General features: G+C 40.3%; 1 protein-coding gene across 1 annotated transcript in view; it reads left to right on the top strand.

Moving 5' to 3' along the window:
* Positions 1-3,438: 3,438 nt before the first annotated feature.
* The window catches only part of c1ql4a (complement component 1, q subcomponent-like 4), a 33,846-nt gene continuing 15,378 nt past the window's right edge, over positions 3,439-21,906 (top strand). Inside the window, exon 1 of the mRNA XM_077513000.1 lies at positions 3,439-4,133. Within this exon, the coding sequence (XP_077369126.1) occupies positions 3,588-4,133 (546 nt within the window). The 5' untranslated portion in view covers positions 3,439-3,587. The remainder of the gene's footprint in view (positions 4,134-21,906) is intronic.

The following is a 21,906-nucleotide window of genomic DNA, read 5'->3' as shown; positions in this document are numbered from 1 at the left end:
GTTTTAAAATATGTCATTCATTGAAGGTGCACCTTATAGTCCGGAAAATACAGTAGGTAAAAGATTATTAGGAGAATTGTTTTGGTCTACCGCTTTACTGTCCATCCTCACATTCAAGTCATCATATGCCTTTTTTTTGGCCTTTGCCACATCTACCTTCAACTTACGTCACATCTCTACATGTGTCTGCTTTCTGAGTCCTCTCAGTGACCCATTTCTTCTAAGCCAAGCTCTTTCCTGCATGCTTTTCTTTAATTCCTGCATCCATCACCAATTCTTCTTCTCTCATATAATTCCATAAGACATCCCAAGTACTCTCCTGCCTGTCTCTGATATCCATCAGATTACATCATTTGCACAAGATGTAGTCTAACTGTGTGCTTCTATTCTGCTCGTGTATGTCATCATTATGTTTTGGAAGAAAATGTTGATTATAGTCATTTCCATCTTTTTTGACAAATTCTACCACCATTTGACCCTCTTAGTTTTATTCCAGATAACGGATTGTGAGCACATGCGCGGATGTCTTTTACACTCTACCACACAAACATGAAACGTTCTGATACTGGTAGGGGGTTTGTAATGAAAATCAGATGCAAGTAATCAGGAAGGCTTTAAGTAGTGTAGGTGCAGAGGTAGTCTGCCTTGAGGCCAGCAGATGCCAACATCATTCCAGGCCAACTTTGCTCATTAGCCTACACGCTAATCTTTAACTACTGTATACCTCTGAACTAAATTAAAGAAAACAAAATAAAATAGACAAGCGATTTGGAAAATGGATTGATACATATTTCCAATTTTTAAGGACATTTATTGTCTGAAAACTACTTTTGATACTTTAATATACGGCAAAGTTATTTTCTGTTAAGATACTTGGACTTTCACTTGTACTATGATACAAGACTGCAACTGGTGCACAAACTCTTCGTATGTCTGATTCCATGTGTACACCTAGAATGTAAGTATTATATGTGTTTGTGTGTGAGTAAAAGGTACATCACAATGTGTTGGACAGGGTGTCTCACTAATGAGGCTTTGCAGTACACGCACACGCCCTCAAGCAGACATACACACGCGCACGGTCAGGGGAACATTTAGTCTACCCTCCGTTACTCACAAATCACGACAAAGGATCCACTGTCAGCTGCCTCTGTCCTCGCCTGTACACACAGGATGAAAACATCTGCCTTTGTTTTACCACCCTTTGTCACACACTTTGCTAAAGTGAAGAACGTTAAGAAAAATAAACAAAGAATTTGTTTTTTTAACGTGAGCCGACAGGGATGAGAAGCAGAAATGCATGCAGATGAGATAAGTGATGGAAATTCAAACTCCTATTTGGGTGTTACAAAATGAAGCACCTGTGAATGTTCGGCATGACTATAATAGGATCAAAATTCAAAAATTGAACCCCAGAAAATTATTGCAGCACATTGAGAGACATTTTTTTCTATATTAACTAGGGGTGTTAAAAAAAAATCGATTCGGCGATATATCGCGATACTACATCGCGCGATTCTCGAAACGATTCTATAATCGGCAGAATCGATTTTTTTTTTTTTTTTTTTTAAGGATTCACACCTTGAGCATGGAAGAATGTTATATGAACGGAACATTAAGCCTTAATATTTTATTTTAATGCTGTTCAAACATGAAACAGATTACAACCTCTATAAGACTGAAATTTCAGATAAATAAATAATACATTTTCATATAAATCTTACACTCTACAAGCTTACTGATTAGTATTTTCTAAATTTGAATGAAAAAAATCGCAACAATCGACTTATAAATTCGTATCGGGATTAATCGGTATCGAATCGAATCGTGACCTGTGAATCGTGATACAAATCGAATCGTCAGGTACTAGGCAATTCACACCCCTAATATTAACTGATCTTCAATTAGCCCTCAGCATGGTTATGTTCTAATACGTTTTAATTCTATTTTACGAATATGGTGTTAGCAAAAAACAAAACAAAAAAACAAACAAACCTAATAACAAAAGGGCTTTCATTTATTTCCGTATTTATTTTTAACTAGATCCATGAAAACAAAATGGTTCGGGTGCTGGAACTTATTAATTCTACTTCTATTCATTCAAATTCAGAATTAATTAATTTTCTGAACTGATATTTCATTTTTAATAAAAAGAGTTGTAAAATTAATTTTATTTCTAGAATATTCTGTGAGCCAATTAAAAAAAGAGCGAGAGAGAGAAGGGAGGGGGGGAGGAGAGAGAGAGAGAGAGAGAGAGAGAGAGAGAGAGAGCGCGCTCTAACAGGTGTGTCTCCAAAAATTACGTCAGTCCAGTGATACAGTGGACATCTGCAGCAGCAAATTTGCTATTTTGGAGCTACTTAAAAACAAACGAACCAAAATAGAAAAAGAAAAATGCTTTTATGCAGTGCTCCGCTGAGTCTGACATCTTCCTGATTTTCAATGTCCCTCGCCTACCTGGACACACACACACAAAGATTTGGTGCTAATTGAAATCTTTGCGCGTGCCACATTTCGCACCGAAGAGAGGACTGAAGCTCATAGGATTTGTTGTATTAAATACACTCCGGGATTCCTAAGGACGACGGTGAGTAGCCTTTTACTTTTCTCCCAAATCAGTTGTGCAAGTAAACAGATGAAGTTACTCCTTCAATTGATTTCACTTCATTTAATCTGTTGAAATATTCATGCTATCACTCTGTTACCGCTCATGAAAAACTCAAAAATCATACAAAAACATTATCATGTGTTTGTATGATTCAAAATATGTTTAGAAATGCGTCTAATAATAAATGAAGCATTTTATTTATATTTTTGTACAGTTTAGTTTAAATTCTGTATCATTTTCTCCTTCAGTGCAGATAGCCAGTAGAAGCAAGAGGACGGAGTGTTCCAAAGCTCTGTTGGACAGCACAAACAAGATGATGGTGTCAAGAAGAAGATTTTTGCTCAACTTTTGTCACATGGCCAAGCGCTTTTCTTTATAAGGGCTTCTTCAATAAAACTGTCTGTGTGAACAACATAGAAGGGGAAAAAACTAAATATGCACAGACCCTCTCTATTAAGGTAAATTCGACAAAACTCCTTTCGAGTGCCAACTGATTTATCTTTGATGCAAATAAATGAAAAGGTTTGAATTTAAAACTAAATAAAAAAAATCCCCTTTTAAACTATGTTTTTGGTAGTATTTTTTGTTTGGCCAAAATATTTATAATCTTATACTCCACACTGGTAAAGCTTCATCTTTCTTATCTTTCCAATCACAGACTTTTAGATTTTTATTTATTTATTTTTTTGTAATCGCCCCTGGACGCCGTCATCATTTTTCTTGGAGCTTTTCATCTGCTTGTGTTCCTCTGGCTGTCTGCCATTTGGCCTCTCTCATCTCTCAGTACACTTGTCCCGCTTATACACTTCCCTCCCCCTTGCTCACATCCTTGTCCACCTTTTCACATCATACTGGTTCCCTGAGAGGCTTCACCCTGGCGGGCACCATTCCAGTCAAGGGGGAGGAGGACTTTCTGACACTGGCTGCTTCGCGCCTCAGCCGCAGGAAGCGTGTGATTGGCGCGGCCGTAGGAGTAGCCATGGTTTTAATTCTACTGGTGGCCATCCCCCTGCTGGTCCACACAACCAAAGGAGGAAGCGCGGGAAGCGAAGGGAGCCATTATGAAATGCTCGGCAGCTGCAGGATGGTCTGTGATGCTTACACCACGTCTCAGCCAGGCCAGGAATTAGCAGCGGTGTCTCCGCCACCCCAGGATTACTCTGGGAAGAAGATCAGGTCTGGCATCCGGGGACCTCCGGGGATCCCTGGCCCCCCAGGACCACGCGGCCCCCCTGGGGAGCCAGGCAAGCCTGGACCTCAAGGCCCCCCAGGTCCGGGCCCTGGCGGCTATTCTCCCTCCCTCTACACTCCCAAAATTGCCTTTTATGCAGGGCTCCGTAAGCAGCATGAGGGGAGCGAAGTGCTGAAGTTTGACGACGTGGTCACCAATGTGGGCAACTACTACGAACCCAGCACTGGCAAGTTCACCTGCCCGCTGCCTGGCATATATTTCTTCACCTATCATGTGCTCATGAGAGGGGGCGACGGCACCAGCATGTGGGCGGACCTGAAGAAAAACGGACTGGTGAGTAAATGTGTGCTTGTGGCTTTGTGGAAGCATGTGGACAATCAATCCATTCATTGACACCTGTTCAGAGTTTTGGGGGAAACAGAGCTTATCTCGGCTGATTTTGTGCAAGATGATGGGATGCCAGTGTTGTGTAAAAAAATATTTTGTCTGATATAGAATACCTAAAAACAAATAGTTAAAAGACAAAATTACTTGTTCCGTCTTTGGAAATATGTCAGACAATTCAACCTGAAGAGATGAAAGCATTTTGGAGATCTGGCCAAAGCTGAATTTTTAAACTTTTCCATAGACATTCTACAGGAAGATCAATAAAGTCAAGTCTAAGTCTAAGTCTAAGTACGCTTACATGGAGTCAATAACCCTTTTAAAACCCAAATATTGGAGCTGTTTGGGTTTTGAAAGGCCATGTAAACACGTGCAAAAAAAACGTGAATATAATACATATTCTGGTTTTTAAAAACCTGAAAATGAACCTTAGTTACCCCTTTTCTAACCCAAATATTTGTTCATATAAACACATTTGAAATACCTTAATTGAATGGGGCTGTGGTTTGCCTTACGCACATGGTCTATTCGCAAGGAATCTTGGTCTTTGGAGTATAGGAATGATTGGAATGTGCAGAGCCATCTCACTTACTAAATGAAATGATTCCTTCGCAACTTTTTCACATCATTTTCTGCCTCTACGGCGAAAATGCCACTGTGTTTATCTATACAACAACCGGCTACTTTAGCGTGGTGAGTGAAATGAATATATGATAATGTCTTTTATTGACTGTAGAAAGATAAATGCCAAAATAATGTCTATTTGCGTAATGACGTCCATGAGTCGCGGTTTTAATCGGGTTTCCAACTGAGCACAATGACAATGTAAACGGGAGTAACTGTCTGCTCACGCATGTGAACAGGTTATCGCAAATGTTTTTGAAATCGGAATTTTGACCTTATCGCAAATAGTGAGTAGTCACAGAAAGTTGCGAGTAGTCACAGAAAGAAAGAAAGAAAGAAAGAAAGAAAGAAAGAAAGAAAGAAAGAAAGAAAGAAAGAAAGAAAGAAAGAAAGAAGCAGCATGTGGCCTATCAGTGAGGTTTCCAAGGTGATGGCGGTGGTGGGTGGGGTTTTCTTCCTCTTGTGGAAATGCACACAATCAACTTCACACCTCCACTTTTCGCTGTCGTCACTTCTTGTCTTCTAATTAAACCAAAACAGTTGCGATTCACTACTGAAGATAAAAAAAAATATATACACCAGAGCCAGTTCTAGAAAATCAAACGTGAATTGTTCAATTACACCAGTCAATAGGTGCGTTTGCATTACCCTCAGTTTAGCGCAAAAGGCATGTTTAGCAAAAGTAAGCTGGTAATGGAAACACTGGATTTGCGGGGGAAAAAAAAACTCTCAAATATCGCAAAAAAGTTTTTGCGCTCTCATGAGGTGGTTTTGAGACGTATCGAAAAAGAAGTATTTTGCAAAAGTGTAATGGAAACAATTTTTGCGCATTAGTTGTCATGTGACACCCGCCCGGTCACGGAGGAAAGGACTGTAACACGTTGTTTATGTGTATTTTTATTAAACTTGAAATTACTATTTGTTTTGGGAATGATTAATTTCGGTTTTGTAATTTAGTTTTACATGCTGAAGTGATTTGTATCGGCTACTGCACGTCATGAACGCAAAAGAGAGAGAGGTGTAAACGAGCGTGACTCCTTCGAGAAGTTGAAGGAGAGGAGAGCTTAAAATCCTGTCCTGCCATGTCTGGTTAATTTAGCAGGGAGGACGCCAGATAACATCAGAAACTTTTAACAATTTGTAAACCCGCCTTTTACCCAGCTTCTGTATGGGAACATTTTAGGATTACAGGAAGTAGGAAGTACTGGGCCACTCGCTTTCGTGTCAGAACTACTTGCCGACTGCCGAGGGACACACACAACAACACCAACACTTAATGCTCGAAACCGCCCGATGAGGGGTGAGTGTTTTTTTTGTTTGTTTGTTTGTTTTTAAGTAATATAACTACACCGGGCGTCCGTCTACCGTAAACATCATGAGCACCTCCTACAGAACAGCGAGATCTCGCGAGACGGGACATTCCGCGAATTGCGCCCCACAAGCAAAACAATGGAAACACCGACAATTCGAAACTGTACTTTATCGAAATAGTACAATATCGCTTTTATTTTTGTGAAAAAGGGTAATGGAAACGCACCTATTCAGAGGGCATAGAGAGACAGAGGCACATTCACATTCTCACTGACTCAAATTGACACAGTGACTACCACCGCTGAGCTGGAATCATTCCAATGCTGCCGGTACAAAAGGCACGAGTACACTATCAGTGACCTAATAGAAGATGTGTTTAACGCTACGTATTACTGACTCCTGTTCGGCAACAACATTGAACTCCTCACATTCAGAGCGCACTTCACTTGGCAGGTGGCCATATGACAGATGAGAAATGAAAGAGCGATCTTTTTCCACTCATTAAAGGTGGATTCATACAGTCTGAAGTCGCCTGCCTGCCACCGATATTTGCATTTGCGAGTGTGCTTTGGCTAAATGACAAGTGGCAGAACGCAGCCGTCACCAAAAGGAACAGTCTAATTAGAGAGGATCACACATCGAGCTTGATTATCGGCTAAACAGAAGTGCAAAAGAGCACCGCAGGAACGTCCATCACTGAGCAGTCCAGTCAGTTGACATCTCAGCTAAATTAATAATAAATGCAAAATTGACAGTCCACTCATCCACTCGTGCATTCCCCAGACACTAATTAAAGATAGAGAGGGATGTGTGTGTGATGGGGCGCAGGGGGTGTGTGAAAGAGGAGAATAAAAAGGCAGGATATATCACTACAATGTCGTTAGAAGACTCCAAATTCAGGAAAGCACTCATTTGCACAAGCACATTTGTTCAAATCTCACTCTGAAATCAAACAAGAAATGACTGAAACGCTGGGATGGGCTCGTAACCGTTCTTGTGAGTCAGACCATTGCAGATGAAAGAAAATGTTGGAAATCGTTTCTCCTCATCATCATTTTTGAAAGGAAAAGCACTTGAGCACATGAGCAAATATACGTCAAGTGGCCTGTCGAACGTCCTATATTGTCATTCAAGTCATCTTCCCCTGCTAAATAATTGAACCATTTTAAATTAGATCCTCCACTATAGTTTCCTGCTGTAAATCCCCCCCCACAACCACTTGTTCATTGATTCTCCATTAATTATATTTTCATTTCAACTCAATTATTTAACTGCACCGAGGTCCATCTGACACCCGTCACGTGGCCTCTTTAAACAGTTCCGTTAATAGAGCGCTTGCCTAACAGGGCTTGACAGAAAGCGAGCAGCTGGTGGGGAAAGAAAGAGGGGTATGAGGGGCAGTCAAAGCTGCAAAGTACTTGATCATATTTGGAGATAGTAAAGCCCACAGGCTGCTGGGTACCTGGGGTGGTGGCTACGGTTTAAAAAATGGGAAACATGTTTGGCAGGATGCATTGTAGAGTGCAGAATCAAACGCCCTGTGGTTTGTTAGTGTTGTTGTTGTTGTTGTTGTTTTTTTACACCGGCAAATCTGCTTGGATTGTATTTGTTGCCTGACCACCACAAAATCCTCTTCACACCCCCACCCACTCCAATTCCGTTTGCATCCTAACCTTCAAACCATGACAGACATACGAGACAGATTGAGTGAGAATGAATGGAATACAAGCACCTCGACATGACAAGCACACGCTGAGATGTCCACTCGGAGTGTATGAGAGGGGGGAAAAGAAAAAAAAAGTGAGTTGACGGGAATAAGGGGGGTGATGCAGAAGAAGATGGATGACTTCACGGAGGTGTGGAGACAGTGGGCCGCTAGACGAGGCATCGGGGAGGCTGGAAGCGAAGGCCAGGATGAGTTCGGGCCACGATGACCAATCGACACGCTCGGCATGTCTCGGCTTGACAAGTCGTCAAGGTCGGCCACAGGTACACAGAAAAAAAACGTGCTTTGCGTTTCGCACTTTTACTGGGTAGTCAAAAAGAAAACCACAATCTTTTTCAGTAATTTTCCTCTCATAGTCCAAACTGCTGCCATCATTGAACAACAAAATTGTAAGCACAAAATCTATAGAAAATAATATATATACTGTAAAAGTTCCAGACTAGTGTCACAAAAGCCAAACTACAAAGTCAGAGTTTTCACCCTTCAATTTAATCGCTCTTGCGTATCTAACTGTGATTTTAGCTCTCTGCAGCCATTAAACTATTTTTCACATGCTTTTGTGTCATGTAATCAATCAGCCGAGTGAGTGATGATGAGACCAGACTTGCTAGGGAGAGTCATCATCCTTAATGGGTCATGGATCTTCCAGTGCGACCCGCAGACCAAATACCAAAGTTTTCAGCTGAAGAGTTTGACACCGCCAAGACCGAAGAAAGCAGTTGAAGTCCAAAATCAAAGTCACGTTGATCGTATGTGAGGGGCATCGTCTGTCTACTGTGAGTTCAAACGATCAGGTAGTATATCTACTAAAGAGATCATGTGCACTTTGCATCGTTTAACATGAGAAGAGGTGACATGAGAAGACTACTCCCCCAACTTGGTTCTATGTACGTTCCCCCCCCCCCCCCCCTTTTTCACTAGTTTAAGGGGGTCATCAAGGGAATACATGGACAACATCAAGATGGCCATGACGAGGAAGCTACGGAGGATCCTTGAAGAATGCTTCCAAGAGTGCGTGAAGGCTGAACGTGGCACAGAAGGCTGGAGTAGGTTGTTAAACTGCGGGATGATTGCTTCCAAGGGGAAACTTGAAGTTGGACGAAATACATTTTCTGTGACACCAGACCTGCAACTTTTTCTTTTTATGATGATGACACTTTGGTGCTGGAATGGATTATTTCTATTTCCATTTATTATTTAGGAAGAATATCCAGAACAGACTGCATTGTGAGACCTTAGAAACCCAAATGTAATATGCTATATTGTACTTTACCATAATTTGGTCCTGGTATGCCATCGCCATACAATTATTCAATAAAATCACTCAGAGAACAGTGAAGAAAATTAAGTATTTGTTTAGTTATTTTTAATTACAGAGCACTAGTCTGAACAAAATGCTACTTAGGTCTCATGACGACAGTGTGTGTGTGTTGCAAGAGGTTGGTAATGTGATGCCAAGATCTTAGGAGGATGTGCTGACTGCGGCGGGGCTTCCATGGGATTCCCAAAGATCCAATACCTATTACATTCCCTATATCCCCACTCTGTGAGACCGACGTGCTCACACCTCAATCTTAACGTTCACAAATCATTGCAGCCTGACAGGGATTGAGGGTCTGGGGATTTGTGATTGAAGAGCATGGGTCTTGCTTCAGTAGCTAGCATGTCGGTGACATGACACAATCAACCTGCCAGGCAATGTAATGATAATGTTGATGTCAGCGCATCATAAGCTGTGAAGACTGTCCTAAATGACATGTTTATGACATTTAAGGATTTTAATATGAATTCTGCCTGGGGAAAAAAAGAGAGAGGGGAAAACACAAGGTATTCCCAAGTGGACAGCAGTCAGTTCAGGAAAAGGTTCTCTCCTTTTGTCCAGAAAAATAATATTGTAGGACAGAATGTGGCTTCGGGGTTTCCTGAATCTGGGAGAGGCTAATTTCTAGAGCAAAGAAGTAACCAACACAGACTCATCTGCCCAATTGAAATAAAATTATTATTATTATTATTATTATTATTATTATTATTTTAACCCAAGCATCTTTCTTCACTATGAAGCCCCACACCTGACATGGGTGGGACATTCAATTGTGGCCAACCATGCGCAAACAAAAATGCTAATTTGAGGCCAGGAAGTCATTCGTGGCACTGAATTATGTACGTGCACACAAAATACACATAGTAGCTTTAGCTCCATATGAGACAGTTGGGCAGACAACCTGAGGATAAAATTTGAGGCGGGGGATTTTAAGACAATGGACAGAGATCCAGTAATGCAGTCTGACTTATTTTTTATTTACAAAGACATTCACAAAAGCCTGCCATTGCAGGCTATTGACAAGAAAGGAATAAGAAAGCACGTTATGCCGTTCTTAGCGAAGGTGCGCTCCATTTCATTACCATGGTGTCTAAGTTGTTTATGTGAACGATACAAAACCCACAAAGTAGAATTTAATTCCTCTAGGTGTCCTTTACCAAAGATAGGGTGGAAAAAAACAAAACAAAAACAAGAAGGGTTACCCTCACCCCCCTAACCCAACAAGAAATGATGGTAAATCGACAACCTATTTTGATGACATAACTAATAATGTTTGTGTATCTCTATTGGTTATGTTGTTACAATGATGATGTTTGGTCCCTCTTTTTTTTCCCAGTCATTGATATTCCCTAATAGCACCCAATCCTATTCACTCTAGTACAGTGATTAAAAGACATAATAATAAATTATGTGATAAACTTTTTGTTAAAGGTTTTTGACTTTTCATGAACCTAACATTCATGATTTTGTTATGCGAGAAGAAGGACCTGGGGAAAACTGGCATGTTCTAACAGTAGAACGGTTAGTGGTGAGAAATTATCTAACCACTAGTCTACCGTGCTGCTCGGAGAAACAATAAAAAAAAACATTATTTAAAAATAACAATTAGTCTGTTGAGAAATGGCCATACTACTCTGTAAGGATCCCAATAATGCCTGATCTTGGAAATTTAGCAGTATCAGACCTGGTTATTACTTAGAATGGGTGACCAACGGTGACATTCGTTAAACTAACCTCTTGAAGGGCCAAACTTGGATGAGCAGGGAGAGTTGGAGCCAGGTAGGACATCTATCCAGAAAAACCTTAACCAAATATGGCCACAGATTACTAGAGAAGGCAGATTATTTAAATCATTATGATACAAGTTTTATAATCGACCTAATTAGATTGTGAGTGGTCCCTAACCATGTTGCTGACAAATGTATAGTCACAGAATGACCTACAGAGAATATATAACAATGACACCAATGAGCATTGTAGATGAATAGACCCAATCTTCTATTCACTCTTTTGCAGTTTTCTCACCTGTCATGGTCTCTTTTAATAGCCTCCTCAAAAGTCAAGTGTTGTTACCTATAGGAACTTTCAGGTGAAATCTAATTAGCCTTTAAAAGTAAGATCCAAGATCTCTTCATATGAGTGGAAACACCAGCCGAGTTGCACGTACTCTCTTCCTGGGCATCTTTGGCCAAGACAATCCTGCTGTCCATTATGAAGCATAACACTGAGTGGCAGGTAATAGCAATCTGGGATATGGTTCATGCTATAGATACTTGCCATAATCCTTCGGTTCCCAAAGGAGAAGGACAATCTGTTCAATAAATAATCAATTTGTGCACACACAAAGTAAAGTGAAGCCCACTCTCCAGCCTTTCCTTAACCGTCTTCCTATGTACTGTGGTCCCTTAGGTAAGTTTAACAGCTACTTTTCTATTGTCTTCGCTCTAAGAGGTCAGTATATCACAGTGAATGAATCCTGTCAGTTTTATTACCCGTGGAGCGCAGCGCCACAGATGAAAACAAGACTTCATATAGCCCCGCATCTCTCTGGTCTCACAAAATAGCCTTGCTTGATCAGTCTGTGACGCTGGACACCCCCTCCTCTTCCCCCAGACCCTTGTTCTTTTTCTACACTTTGCTTTCTTTCAACTCAAGAGGCTCTGCTAGCTATACAAAATGCCGATGCCTCCTCCTCCCCTGTGGTTTCCGAGTGCTCCCAGATGGGTTTAGTGGAAACCTTATAACGAAAGGGCTAGGCAGAGACTGCCACTGGTAAGCCCTCGGGGTCCTTGCCGCTTGGTTTGTAGCCCACACCTTGCTTGGTGATCAACACAGTGTGTTAGATCATGTCTGTGTCCTCCTTTCATATCAAACACCTTTGTTGACTTCCTGTCTTAATCCCCATGCCTCTCTGATGTGTGATGTATTAATCGATGACTCGTGTTATTGCTACACGCGCAACAATTCCAGCGGAAGAATTAATTCATTTCTTGCATACTGGTGAAAATCCTTTTTTCCCTTTAGTTTTTTTTCTGTAAAGAATTCACACAGTAAGCAATAAGAATCTGCCGCAGCCTAATGGGGTGAAAGTGTGTCCCTGTCTTCCGCCGCTTGGCCAAAATAATGAGCAGGATGACATATGCCTGACATTGATAGAATGTCACCACCACAGCATCACTGTCAGCCACAGCCAAAGATGCAAATGTGATATTGGCTGTCACGAAACACGTCAAGCACAACAACAATCTAACCTTTATTGGTGGCTGTGTAAATGGATTGCTGCAGGAATTCCTGAGGATTATAGTGGCTATTTAAATACATACTCAATCTGTATTGGCTCGTTTTGGTATTTTTTAGGTACAATGTCCTACAATATAATAGAAGCAAAAAGAAACAAGCTATGCCTTAAAGGCGGGGTCTTGTTTTCACTCAGGAAAATGCACTATATAAATACACTATATAAATACAGGATACCCATGAGCTCCTTCTCAATCTACACCTCTGGGCTTCTGTTAAAAAATAAAAATCAAAAAAAGTCCGTGCATGCTGTCAAGTTGCCGCGGGAGTGACGTCATGCAGCCGGCCCCAGTGAGTGACATGCCCCCCGCCACCCCCGACTCTCTGGGGGTTAGGAATAAAATCACCACCACACATTAACAGAAGCCCAGAGGTGTAGATTGAAAAGGAGTTCACGGGTATAAATCCTGTATTTATATAGTGCATTTTTCCTGAGAGAAAACGGAAGACCTCGCCTTTAAATGGCCACTAAACAATTAAAGCAATCCATCAAGCTGCTAGGATGAAAAAACCCCCCATGTAATTTCTCTAATAATATTTATTTGTAGTCAACAAATGCTCACATTTTTTTATGAACTCAAAGATCTAAAAGCATGAAAGTTTATACTTCTTCCTACTCTTTTTCAAACATGTATGTCTAACTTATTACCAAAGACTTGATGACTGTCTTACTTTATATCTTTTGTTGCTTAATTTTGCTTCTTGTTTGCTTCAATTGTTTTTTTTTTCTTATTATTTTTTGCTGCTCACAAGTTTCGGCTTCACAATTTTTATTTTCATTATTTTTAATCGTTTTTTTTTAAAGCATGTTCGAAATAAAAAAATAATAATAATAAAAAATAGAAATAAACTTCTTCCACATACACAATAGCACAATTTCTCTCAAATTGTTCACAACAGTCTAAATCTGTGATAGTGAGCACTTGATAATGATGACTGGTTTTCTACCATTCTTGAAAGCTAAATATTATCAGCTTGATTTTTTTTAATGCACAATCAATTGAAAATCAAAAAGTGTTACTAGGCGTATCTGTTGAGCATAAACGTTATTAATGCCACGTGGAATCTGAATTCCCCCAGATGCCTGAGGTCCATTTGATCTGTCTTTGTTTGCTATGCTTATGCCTACATGTTGGTAAACAAGGGATGGGCATATTTTTTTTCGATTTCCAACCATAGTTTCAGGAAAGCTCCATAAACCCAAGATGACTTTGAACGAGTGTACAGCCAATGATTGACTCCTCATCAGTCCACACCTTATGCCTAAGATTGGTTGGTTGCATAGGTGGTTTGGTGGCTTGCTTTCTTCAAAATCAAATTAATGGTACAAAACACTTTTTTGCACATATCATTTTACTCATGTACTACTATTAGATAGCACTTACTGTTTTAACAAATATTTCAAAATGGGATTTAAAAAAAATAAAAGCAAAATTGAAAATCCCCCTTTGAAAAATTGTAGTGCCAATTCATTAAGTGTATATTACGTCTATTTTCTTGAGTGCATCACACTGCAATTGGAAAATACAGGAATACTGAATCAGCAATGCACAAACAGAATCTCCAAAATGTAACATTACTTCAACTGAATGCACAAACTACCGTATATTTTGTCATTGTGCATTTCTTGCCTTATCATACCACTATTGCAATGGGAACCAACAAGAGAGCAAGCAGAAAAGTGCAGTAAGAGAAGTCGATGATAGCGAAAAGTTTGCAGAGCTGTTCAGGCCCTGGGGAGGCCGACTTCACTTCTATTCAAATCAATGTGGCTTAGAAGAAACAGGAGCATGTATAGCTGCTGGTCTCCCATATGTTGTATGTGGGATGAAGCATCTTGTTTGGTCTGCAATTCCTGTCCGAGTATTGGAATGTCACGCTCTGGATGATAGATGGTGAACAATACATTTGAATGAAAACAAAATAAATTTGACACCATGTGACGGGGAGGATATTTGTTTGTTGAAACCTTGATCGCTTTCAAATTGATGCACGTTCATTCGGGAGAACGGCGACAAATGAGAATTATGACGTGGCGGTAGTTTAGTTGACGATTATACTCCACAGCTGTCATGGAGATGTGTACGGCTCGTCTGCGTGGTGACAGAGATTGAATGCTCCCTACGCAGACGGACACTCAGCTGGACACAAAACCGCTGATGGCTGACATATGTCCAGTAACTGCGGCTGCTACACCAGAATTACTGAGGAGACGTTTGAGATGCAATGGTTTCATGAATTCAAGAATTTTGTCATCCAACAACCATGAATATAATAGATTGGGATTTTGCATTGCAGTTAGTTATTTCCCTTTGGGAGTTGCTCTTATTAGGGCCCGAGCAGCGACCGCTGCGAGGTCCCTCTTGTTTTTGTAAGAATTATTATTATTAGGGCCCGAGCAGCGACCGCTGCGAGGTCCCTATTGTTTTTGTAAAAATTATTATTATTATTATTATTATTATTATTATTATTATTAGGGCCCGAGCAGCGACCGCTGCGAGGTCCCTCTTGTTTTTGTAAGAATTATTATTATTATTCTTCTTCTTCTTCTCCGTAAACGATCGCATTTTTGAGGGCCTAAACATTTACGAAAACTCACCAAACTTTGCAGTCTCTTCGGGCCCGGCGAAAAATTTGATATTATGTAGTTGTCATAACAACGCGACTCTATAGCGCCACCTAGCGTAGAAAAATAAAAACCAATCCCGGTCCGTTTGAGCTAGAGCTACGAAAAATGGCAGGCACGTGTAGCACTACGAGACGCACAAAAAAGTCAGTGGAAGCCATTTCCTAAAATGTACAGGAAGTGAGCTATGAATTTTTTAATGTCCAATTTTGGCCTATTTTGGCACATTCACTGTGGTCATGCTTTTTCCCCCTATGCAAACATTTTTCATCCCATTGACTTTAAACTTGGCATTTATCATCTCAAGACTTAAGAGAAAAACTAGGCAAAAAATCTTGCGTTTTCGAAATACTATATGACGGGGGCGGGGCATCAAATATTGCCTTTAAAATTTCATTTGTCCAGAAAGAGCAAATGCTGAATAACTCCCATGTACAAGCTCCAAAAAATCTCAAACTTCTCAGGCAACGTAATAGTCACGGCCTGAAAACACCTATATGAAAAAATTCAGTTATACATATAGCGCCACCTAGTGGTTACAATAAATGTCATACTTTACGTTTTTAGCTACTGTGCTGAGCTCGTTGAAGGGATCCAGTTGAAAATTGGTCAGAAAAGCCTTAAGATGTTGATGATGCCCCACACCGAATATTGTAACTTTTCGCCAAAGGGCGTGGCCGCTACGGTGACGCAAAGTCTGAAGATTTTTCGTGACAATAAAAGCTGCATGAACTTGACCGAGATGATCCTATCTTCTCAAAATTTCACACATTTGATGAGAGTCCAGCCCTAAAGACATCTACGAACTTATATTTCATCTAACTGATAGCGCCACCTAGTGGCAATTTTTTTTCTTACGAATTTTCTTGTACATTTTTCTCCAAACACGTTAACTGGACCAACCTCATATTTGCTCAGATGGGGGTTTCGGCCTTCATGATGTCACAACACGAAGTTTGTGAGTTTTCGCGAATCGCTGTGGGCGTGGCTAAGCACTGTTCACCAAGAAAACAACGCTAGTTTTGATGGTCTAAACATGCGCAGAAACTCATGAAACTTGGCACACACATCTGGCCTGGCAAAATGAGCAATATTTTATCATGTATTGTCCTATTTTTACAAAAATGACTCAATAGCGCCCCCTAGAAATTTTTAACGAAGCAGCCCCGATTGTACGTTTAAGCAAGATCTACGAAAATTTTTAGGTGTATGAGGGAGTCCATGACCTACAAAAAAGTCTCTTGGACCCATGTGCTAAAATGAACAGGAAGTGAGCTATGAATTTTTGAATGTCCCATTTTTGACGATTTTTGCACATTTTCAGGGGGCATACTTTTGCCCACTTCTCCTACACATTTCATCCGACTGACTTTAGACTTGACCTGGACCATGTCAAGACCTGAGCCAACTACAGGCAGAAAAATCTTGACTTTTGGAAATACTATATGATGAGCGCGGGGCATCGAAATTTGTGTTTCGCACTGAAAAAGGATATGCTTAATAACACCCCGATACATGCTCCAAAAAATCCCAAACTTGACATGTATGTTTATCGTCAAGGCCTGAAGGTATCTCTATGACAACATTCAGTTATATATGCAGCGCCACCTCGCCCTTGAGGCAAAACAAAAAAATACCCCACATACGGTATTTTGTACAAAAAATGTAAACTCATTCTAAGTGTGATAACTAAGTCATTTATGAATATTCTTTTACTTTCCACCACTCAAAATGTTCACTGGCATTAGACTTATCCAAACATGTACTTTTTTATTTATTTTTGATAGCCTCTAATGGACATTAAAAGCAATATCGTGAATGAAGGATATGCTTAATAACTCCACGGTACATGCTCCAAAAAAATCCCACACTTGACATGTATGTTTAGAGTCAAGGCTTGAAGATATCCCTATGACAACATTCCATTATATATACAGCGCCACCTAGCCCTAGAGGCATAAAAAAAAATACACCAACTTAACGGTATTTTTACAAAAAAAAAAAAAATCCACATGTCAAGGTTTATCATGCCATTTTCAAAGAAATTCTGCTTCCAATGTGCCTTACCTAAACTTGCCAGTACCCCAACGTGCCAGTACCCCAACGTGCAAGTACCCCAACGTGCAAGTACCCCAACGTGGCCCGGGCTGCGAGGGCCCTTTATAGCTGCTCGCAGCTCTAGTTAGGGCCCGAGCAGCGACCGCTGCGAGGTCCCTCTTGTTTTTGTAAGAATTCTTCTTCTTCTTCTTCTTCTTCTCCGTAAACGATCTCATTTTTGAGGGCCTAAACATTTACGAAAACTCACCAAACTTTGCAGTCTCTTCGTGCCCGGAGAAAAATTTGATATTATGTAGTTGTCATAACAACGCAACTCTATAGCGCCACCTAGCGTAGAAAAATAAAAACCAATCGCGGCCCGTTTGAGCTAGAGCTACGAAAATTGGCAGGCACGTGTAGCACCCCGAGACGCACAAAAAAGTCAGTGGAAGCCATTTCCTAAAATGTACAGGAAGTGAGCTATGAATTTTTGAATGTCCAATTTTGGCCCATTTTGGCACATTCACTGTGGTCATACTTTTTCCCCCTTTGCAAATATTTTTCAGCCATTTGACTTCAAACTTGCCATGTATCATCTCAAGACCTGAGACAACAACTGGGCAAAATATCTTGACTTTTTGAAATACTATATGACGGGGGAGGGGCATCAAATATTGCCTTTAAAATTTCATTTGTCCAGAAAGACAAAATGCTGAATAACTCCCATGTACAAGCTCCAAAAAATCTCAAACTTCTCATGCAACTTAATAGTCACGGCCTGAAGACATCTATATGATAAAATTCTGTTATATATATAGCACCACCTAGTGGTGACAATAAATGTCATACTTTACGTTTTTAGCTACTGTGCCAAGCTCTTTGAAGGGATCCAGTTGAAAATTGGTCAGACAAGCCTTAAGATGTTGATCATGCCCTACACCGAATATTGTAACTTTTCGCCAAAGGGCGTGGCCGCTACGGTGCCGCAAAGTCTGGTAATTTTTCGTGGCAATAAAAGCTGCTTTAACTTGACCCAGATGATCCTATCTTCTCAAAATTTCACACATTTGATGAGAGTCCAGCCCTTAAGACATCTATGTACTTATATTTCATCTTACTGATAGCGCCACCTACTGGCAATTTGTTTTCTTACGATTTTTCTTCAATGTTTTTCTCCAACCCCATTAACTGCACCTACCTCATATTTGCTCAGATGAGGGTTTCGGTCTTCATGATGTCACAATACGAAGTTTGTGAGTTTTCGCGAATCGCTGTGGGCGTGAATAAGCGCTGTTCGCCAAGAAAACAACACCAATTTTGAGGGCCTAAACTGGCACAAAAACTCCTGAAACTTGGCACACACATCTGGCCTGGTAAAATGAGCAATATTTTATTGTTGATTGTGCTATTTTTACAAAAATGACTCAATAGCGCCCCCTCAAAATTTTTAACGAAGCAGCCCCGGTTGTACGTTTAAGCAAGAACGACGAATATTTTTAGGTGTATGAGGGAGCCCAAGACCTACAAAAAAGTCTCTTGTACCCATATGCTAAAATGAACAGGAAATGAGCTACGAATTTTTGAATGTCCCATTTTTGACGATTTTTGCACATTCACAGGGGGCAGACTTTTGCCCACTTCTCCTACACGTTTCATCCGACTGAGTTAAGACTTGGCCTGGACCATGTCAAGACCTGAGCCAACGACAGGGGGAAAATTTTTGACTTTTCGAAATACTGTATGATGAGGGCGGGGCATCAAAATTTGTGTTTCGCAATGTAAAAGGATATGCTTGATAACTCCCCGGGACATGCTCCAAAAAATCCCAAACTTGACATGTATGTTTATCGTCAAGGCCTGAAGTTATCTCTATGACAACAATCAGTTATATATGCAGCGCCACCTAGCCCTTGAGGCATAAAAAAAAAAAACCCCACGTACGGTATTTTGTACAAAAAATGTAAACTCATTCTAAGTGTGATAACGAAGTCATTTATGAATATTCTGTTAGTTTCCACCACTCAAAATGTTCACTGGCATCAGACTTATCCAAACATATATTTATTTTTATTTATTTTTGATAGCCTCTATGGACATTAAAAGCAATATCGTGAATGAAGGATATGCTTAATAACTCCACGGTACATGCTCCAAAAAAAATCCCACACTTGACATGTATGCTTATAATCAAGGCCTGAAGGTATCTCGATGACAACATTCAGTTATAAATTCAGCGCCACCTCGCCCTTGAGGCATAAAAAAAAAAAAACCCACATACGGTGTTTTGTACAAAAAATGTAAACTCATTCTAAGTGTGATGACTAAGTCATTTATGAATATTCTTTTAGTTTCCACCACTCAAATTGTTCACTGGCTTCACACCGATCCAAACGTACGTACGTTTCCATTTTGTTTTATTCATTTTTGATTGCCCCTTTGGACAATAAAAGTAACATTGTGCAATGAGTACAACGAGCGATGATGTATATATACACTTTTACAAAAAATACCAATCAGGGCAACTCATTGCCTAAAAATAAAAAAGGGCGCTGATTTTTGCAGGTCTTAACAATCCCCAAAACCCGTTGAGCTTGACACACACTGGCAAAAAAAATATTCTACATGTAAACGTTTATTCTGCTATTTTCAAAGAAATTTTGCTTCCAATATGCCAGTACCCCAACGTGCCAGTACCCTAACGTGCAAGTACCCCAACGTGCAAGGACTCCAACGTGGCCCGGGCTGCGAGGGCCCTTTATAGCTGCTCGCAGCTCTAGTTAGGGCCCGAGCAGCGACCGCTGCGAGGTCCCTCTTGTTTTTGTAGGAATTATTATTATTCTTCTTCTTCTTCTTCTCCGTAAACGATCGCATTTTTGAGGGCCTAAACATTTACGAAAACTCACCAAACTTTGCAGTCTCTTCGGGCCCGGCGAAAAATTTGATATTATGTAGTTGTCATAACAACGCGACTCTATAGCGCCACCTAGCGTAGAAAAATAAAAACCAATCCCGGCCCGTTTGAGCTAGAGCTACGAAAATTGGCAGGCACGTGTAGCACTCCGAGACACACAAAAAAGTCAGTGGAAGCCATTTCCTAAAATGTACAGGAAGTGAGCTATGAATTTTTTAATGTCCAATTTTGGCCTATTTTGGCACATTCACTGTGGTCATGCTTTTTCCCCCTTTGCAAACATTTTTCATCCAATTGACTTCAAACTTGGCATTTATCATCTCAAGACCTGAGAGAACAACTGGGCAAAACATCTTGCCTTTTTGAAATACTATATGACGGGGGCGGGGCATCAAATATTGCCTTTAAAATTTCATTTGTCGAGAAAGAGCAAATGTTTAATAACTCCCATGTTCAAGCTCCAAAAAATCTCAAACTTCTCAGGCAACGTAATAGTCACGGCCTGAAAACATCTATATGATAAAATTCAGTTATACATATAGCGCCACCTAGTGGTTACAATAAATGTCATACTTTACGTTTTTAGCTACTGTGCTGAGCTTGTTGAAGGGATCCATTTGAAAATTGGTCAGAAAAGCCTTAAGATGTTGATCATGCCCCACACCGAATATTGTAACTTTTCGCCAAAGGGCGTGGCCTCTACGGTGACGCAAAGTCTGAAGATTTTTCGTGAAAATAAAAGCTGCATTAACTTGACCGAGATGATCCTATCTTCTCAAAATTTCACACATTTGATGAGAGTCCAGCCCTAAAGACATCTACTGACTTATATTTCATCTAACTGATAGCGCCACCTAGTGGCAATTTTTTTTCTTACGAATTTTCTTCTACGTTTTTCTCCAAACACGTTAACTGGACCTACCTCATATTTGCTCAGATGAGGGTTTCGGCCTTCATGATGTCACAACACGAAGTTTGTGAGTTTTCGCGAATTGCTGTGGGTGTGGCTAAGCGCTGTTCTCCAAGAAAACAACGCCAGTTTTGAGGGTCTAAACATGCACAGAAACTCATGAAACTTGGCACACACATCTGGCCTGGTAAAATGAGCCATATTTTATTGTTGATTGTGCTATTTTTTACAAAAATGACTCAATAGCGCCCCCTAGAAGTTTTTAACAAAGCAGTCCCGGTTGTACGTTTAAGCAAGAACGACGAATATTTTTAGGTGTATGAGGGAGCCCAAGTCCTACAAAAAAGTCTCTTGGACCCATATGCTAAAATGAACAGGAAGTGAGCTATGAATTTTTGAATGTCCCATTTTTTACGATTTTTGCACATTCACAGGGGGCAGACTTTTGCCCACTTCTCCTACACGTTTCATCCGACTGAGTTAAGACTTGGCCTGGACCATGTCAAGACCTGAGCCAACGACAGGGGGAAAAATTTTGACTATTCTAAATACTATATGATGAGGGCGGGGCATCAAATTTAGTGTTTCGCAATGAAAAAGGATATGCTTGATAACTCCCCGGTACATGCTCCAAAAAATCCCAAACTTGACATGTATGTTTATCGTCAAGGCCTGAAGTTATCTCTGTGACAACATTCAGTTATATATGCAGCGCCACCTAGCCCTTGAGGATTAAAAAAAAAATACCCCACATACGGTATTTTGTACAAAAAATGTACACTCATTCTAAGTGTGATAACGAAGTCATTTCTGAATATTCTTTTAGTTTCCACCACTCAAAATGTTCACTGGCATCAGACTTATCCAAACATATATATATTTTTATTTATTTTTGATAGCCTCTATGGACATTAAAAGCAATATCGTGAATGAAGGATATGCTTAATAACTCCACGGTA

This window comes from Festucalex cinctus, chromosome 2 (assembly GCF_051991245.1).
Source record: "Festucalex cinctus isolate MCC-2025b chromosome 2, RoL_Fcin_1.0, whole genome shotgun sequence".
Lineage (NCBI taxonomy): Eukaryota > Metazoa > Chordata > Actinopteri > Syngnathiformes > Syngnathidae > Festucalex > Festucalex cinctus.
The sequence above is the reverse complement of the archived record's forward strand: the minus strand, read 5'-3'. Positions and strand labels throughout refer to the sequence as shown.